The following is a 5,000-nucleotide window of genomic DNA, read 5'->3' as shown; positions in this document are numbered from 1 at the left end:
AGAGAAAGAGAGAGAGGGAGAGATAAAGAGGAAGAGAGAGAGAGAGGATGAGGGAGAGGTGGGAAAGGAGAGAGTGGGAGTGATGGAGAGAAAGGGAAAGGGAGAGGAAGAGGGAGAGAGAGAGAGAGAAAGGAAAAGGGAGTGAATGCAAGGGAGATAATGCGAGGGAGAAGGAGAGAAAGAGAGAGAGGAGGATGAGGGAGAGATGGAGAGACAGAGAGTGGAAGAGGAGAGGGATATGTAGAGGAAGAGAGAAAGAGAGGGAAAGAAGGAGAGTGAGAGTGGGAGTGGGGGTACCAAGGAAGAGAGGGGAAGAAAGAAGGAGAGGATTGCAGGAGAAGGAAGGAGAGAAAAGTGGGGAGGAGTGGGAGAGTGAGGGAGAGAAAGAGAAAAGGAGAGGTGGAACTATAGCTAGAGAGACGGAAGGAGGAGAGATAGACCTACAGATAGAGAGACAGAAAGAGAGAGGGGGCGGAATAAGAAAGACAAATACAGACAGAGATAGGGACAGACAGACAAAAAGTCAGACAAACAGACAGTCAGACAGAAAGTCAGACAAACAGACAGACAGAAAGTCAGGCAAAAAGACATACAGACAGAAAGTCAGACAAACAGACAGTTAGACAGACAAACAGACATAGATAGTAAGAGAGAGAGGCAAATGCAGAGGCAAAGACAAGAACAGACAGACAAACAAATTGACACGTAAACAGTCAGACAAGTAAACAAAGACAAAAAAAGACAGAGAGACAAAGATAAACACGCTGGTACACAGAAAGACATACAACCACAGGGGCAGTACATACACGTACTCATATATGCACATCTAAATAAAACATGCACATCTCCTGGAAAGAGAAGAGAGCAAAGAACACAATCATTTTGTTTTCCATGGAGGCCCAAGATGCCCAGTAAGACCATTATTCTGTTATCATGAAAGTGGGAAGGATGATTCAGTGCACGTTATATGCAGTTCATCAAAGATTTTTCACGTTTTTCTTGATAGAAAACGAACCCAGTATAAGGTTCGGCGATCCCGCTGAATATGAACCTTGGAGGGTTTTGTATACGAATATTCTCCTTCGTACAGAGGGATACAGATGCTCCATTTTTTAGCGCCAGGCAAGGTTACATTATCAGCTTTGAAATAAGATATGATAAAAAAAATGATAAAGAAATCGTAAGTAAACGGACTGGGCAGAATATTGGAATCCCATCGAGAAGAAAAAAAAAAAAAAAACAATCATTCATTCTCGGGGAAAAAAAAAACAACAACTTAACGTTGGATATTATATTCCGATGCGTTTCGTCGCGATCCTAAACGTTAACATTGGCTCAGATGTATCCCGCTGTAACTGTGCCTCACGGCCAAAAGCCTCTCGGCCAAAAGCCTCTCGGCCAAAAGCCTCACGCCCAAAAGCCTCACGGCCAAAAGCCTCACGGCCAAAAGCCTCTCGGCCAAAAGCCTCACGCCCAAAAGCCTCACGCCCAAAAGCCTCACGGCCAAAAGCCTCACGCCCAAAAGCCTCACGGCCAAAAGCCTCTCGGCCAAAAGCCTCACGCCCAAAAGCCTCACGGCCAAAAGCCTCACGGCCAAAAGCCTCACGGCCAAAAGCCTCTCGGCCAAAAGCCTCTCGGCCAAAAGCCTCACGCCCAAAAGCCTCACGGCCAAAAGCCTCACGGCCAAAAGCCTCTCGGCCAAAAGCCTCACGCCCAAAAGCCTCTCGGCCAAAAGCCTCTCGGCCAAAAGCCTCACGCCCAAAAGCCTCACGGCCAAAAGCCTCACGGCCAAAAGCCTCACGGCCAAAAGCCTCACGCCCAAAAGCCTCACGGCCAAAAGCCTCACGCCCAAAAGCCTCACGGCCAAAAGCCTCACGGCCAAAAGCCTCACGGCCAAAAGCCTCTCGGCCAAAAGCCTCTCGGCCAAAAGCCTCACGCCCAAAAGCCTCACGGCCAAAAGCCTCACGGCCAAAAGCCTCTCGGCCAAAAGCCTCTCAGCCAAAAGCCTCACGCCCAAAAGCCTCACGGCCAAAAGCCTCACGGCCAAAAGCCTCACGGCCAAAAGCCTCTCGGCCAAAAGCCTCACGCCCAAAAGCCTCACGGCCAAAAGCCTCACGGCCAAAAGCCTCACGCCCAAAAGCCTCACGCCCAAAAGCCTCACGGCCAAAAGCCTCACGCCCAAAAGCCTCACGCCCAAAAGCCTCACGCCCAAAAGCCTCACGGCCAAAAGCCTCACGGCCAAAAGCCTCACGCCCAAAAGCCTCACGGCCAAAAGCCTCACGGCCAAAAGCCTCACGCCCAAAAGCCTCACGCCCAAAAGCCTCACGGCCAAAAGCCTCACGGCCAAAAGCCTCACGGCCAAAAGCCTCTCGCCCAAAAGCCTTACGCCCAAAAGCCTCACGGCCAAAAGCCTCACGCCCAAAAGCCTCACGCCCAAAAGCCTCACGCCCAAAAGCCTCTCGCCCAAAAGCCTCACGCCCAAAAGCCTCACGCCCAAAAGCCTCACGCCCAAAAGCCTCACGCCCAAAAGCCTCACGCCCAAAAGCCTCACGCCCAAAAGCCTCACGCCCAAAAGCCTCACGCCCAAAAGCCTCTCGCCCAAAAGCCTCACGCCCAAAAGCCTCACGCCCAAAAGCCTCTCGCCCAAAAGCCTCACGCCCAAAAGCCTCTCGCCCAAAAGCCTCACGCCCAAAAGCCTCTCGCCCAAAAGCCTCTCGCCCAAAAGCCTCACGCCCAAAAGCCTCACGCCCAAAAGCCTCACGCCCAAAAGCCTCACGCCCAAAAGCCTCTCGCCCAAAAGCCTCTCGCCCAAAAGCCTCTCGCCCAAAAGCCTCTCGCCCAAAAGCCTCTCGCCCAAAAGCCTCTCGCCCAAAAGCCTCTCGCCCAAAAGCCTCACGCCCAAAAGCCTCTCGCCCAAAAGCCTCTCGCCCAAAAGCCTCTCGCCCAAAAGCCTCTCGCCCAAAAGCCTCTCGCCCAAAAGCCTCTCGCCCAAAAGCCTCTCGCCCAAAAGCCTCACGCCCAAAAGCCTCTCGCCCAAAAGCCTCACGCCCAAAAGCCTCTCGCCCAAAAGCCTCTCGCCCAAAAGCCTCTCGCCCAAAAGCCTCTCGCCCAAAAGCCTCTCGCCCAAAAGCCTCTCGCCCAAAAGCCTCACGCCCAAAAGCCTCTCGGCCAAAAGCCTCTCGCCCAAAAGCCTCTCGCCCAAAAGCCTCTCGCCCAAAAGCCTCTCGCCCAAAAGCCTCTCGGCCAAAAGCCTCTCGGCCAAAAGCCTCACGCCCAAAAGCCTCTCGCCCAAAAGCCTCTCGCCCAAAAGCCTCTCGGCCAAAAGCCTCTCGGCCAAAAGCCTCTCGCCCAAAAGCCTCACGCCCAAAAGCCTCTCGCCCAAAAGCCTCTCGCCCAAAAGCCTCTCGCCCAAAAGCCTCTCGCCCAAAAGCCTCACGCCCAAAAGCCTCTCGCCCAAAAGCCTCTCGCCCAAAAGCCTCACGCCCAAAAGCCTCTCGCCCAAAAGCCTCTCGCCCAAAAGCCTCTCGCCCAAAAGCCTCTCGCCCAAAAGCCTCTCGCCCAAAAGCCTCACGCCCAAAAGCCTCTCGCCCAAAAGCCTCTCGCCCAAAAGCCTCTCGCCCAAAAGCCTCTCGCCCAAAAGCCTCTCGCCCAAAAGCCTCTCGCCCAAAAGCCTCTCGCCCAAAAGCCTCTCGCCCAAAAGCCTCTCGCCCAAAAGCCTCTCGCCCAAAAGCCTCTCGCCCAAAAGCCTCACGCCCAAAAGCCTCTCGGCCAAAAGCCTCTCGCCCAAAAGCCTCTCGCCCAAAAGCCTCTCGCCCAAAAGCCTCTCGCCCAAAAGCCTCTCGGCCAAAAGCCTCTCGGCCAAAAGCCTCACGCCCAAAAGCCTCTCGCCCAAAAGCCTCACGCCCAAAAGCCTCTCGCCCAAAAGCCTCTCGCCCAAAAGCCTCTCGCCCAAAAGCCTCTCGCCCAAAAGCCTCACGCCCAAAAGCCTCTCGCCCAAAAGCCTCACGCCCAAAAGCCTCACGCCCAAAAGCCTCTCGGCCAAAAGCCTCACGCCCAAAAGCCTCTCGGCCAAAAGCCTCACGCCCAAAAGCCTCTCGCCCAAAAGCCTCACGCCCAAAAGCCTCTCGCCCAAAAGCCTCACGCCCAAAAGCCTCTCGGCCAAAAGCCTCACGCCCAAAAGCCTCTCGCCCAAAAGCCTCACGCCCAAAAGCCTCTCGCCCAAAAGCCTCTCGCCCAAAAGCCTCTCGCCCAAAAGCCTCTCGGCCAAAAGCCTCTCGCCCAAAAGCCTCTCGCCCAAAAGCCTCACGCCCAAAAGCCTCACGCCCAAAAGCCTCTCGGCCAAAAGCCTCACGCCCAAAAGCCTCTCGCCCAAAAGCCTCACGCCCAAAAGCCTCTCGCCCAAAAGCCTCTCGCCCAAAAGCCTCTCGCCCAAAAGCCTCTCGGCCAAAAGCCTCACGCCCAAAAGCCTCTCGGCCAAAAGCCTCTCGCCCAAAAGCCTCTCGCCCAAAAGCCTCACGCCCAAAAGCCTCTCGCCCAAAAGCCTCTCGCCCAAAAGCCTCTCGCCCAAAAGACTCACGCCCAAAAGACTCACGCCCAAAAGACTCACGCCCAAAAGCCTCACGCCCGCCCAAAAGCCTCACGCCCGCCCAAAAGCCTCACGCCCAAAAGCCTCACGCCCAAAAGCCTCACGCCCAAAAGCCTCACGCCCAAAAGCCTCACGCCCAAAAGCCTCACGCCCAAAAGCCTCACGCCCAAAAGCCTCTCGCCCAAAAGCCTCTCGCCCAAAAGCCTCACGCCCAAAAGCCTCTCACCCAAAAGCCTCTCGCCCAAAAGCCTCTCGCCCAAAAGCCTCACGCCCAAAAGCCTCACGCCCAAAAGCCTCACGCCCAAAAGCCTCACGCCCAAAAGCCTCACGCCCAAAAGCCTCACACGCCCAAAAGCCTCACACGCCCAAAAGCCTCACGCCCAAAAGCCTCACGCCCAAAAGCCTCTCGCCCAAA

At 55.3% G+C, this 5,000-nt stretch overlaps 2 protein-coding genes across 2 annotated transcripts in view; one reads left to right on the top strand and one right to left on the bottom strand.

Moving 5' to 3' along the window:
- The window catches only part of LOC113818007 (uncharacterized), a 146,877-nt gene that overhangs the window by 85,669 nt on the left and 56,208 nt on the right, over window positions 1-5,000 (top strand). The gene's annotated exons all lie outside the window — the stretch shown is intronic.
- LOC138864757 (uncharacterized) overlaps window positions 1,325-5,000 on the bottom strand; it is a 16,037-nt gene continuing 12,361 nt past the window's right edge. The window contains exons 3-5 of the mRNA XM_070133330.1: window positions 3,770-3,928; window positions 3,177-3,403; window positions 1,325-2,141 (exon numbers count right to left, since the gene is read on the bottom strand). Coding sequence (XP_069989431.1) covers window positions 1,325-2,141; window positions 3,177-3,403; window positions 3,770-3,928 — 1,203 coding nt within the window. The remainder of the gene's footprint in view (window positions 2,142-3,176; window positions 3,404-3,769; window positions 3,929-5,000) is intronic.

This window comes from Penaeus vannamei, chromosome 18 (assembly GCF_042767895.1).
Source record: "Penaeus vannamei isolate JL-2024 chromosome 18, ASM4276789v1, whole genome shotgun sequence".
Classification (NCBI taxonomy): Eukaryota; Metazoa; Arthropoda; class Malacostraca; order Decapoda; family Penaeidae; genus Penaeus; species Penaeus vannamei.
This window is presented reverse-complemented; position numbering and strand designations above follow the sequence as displayed.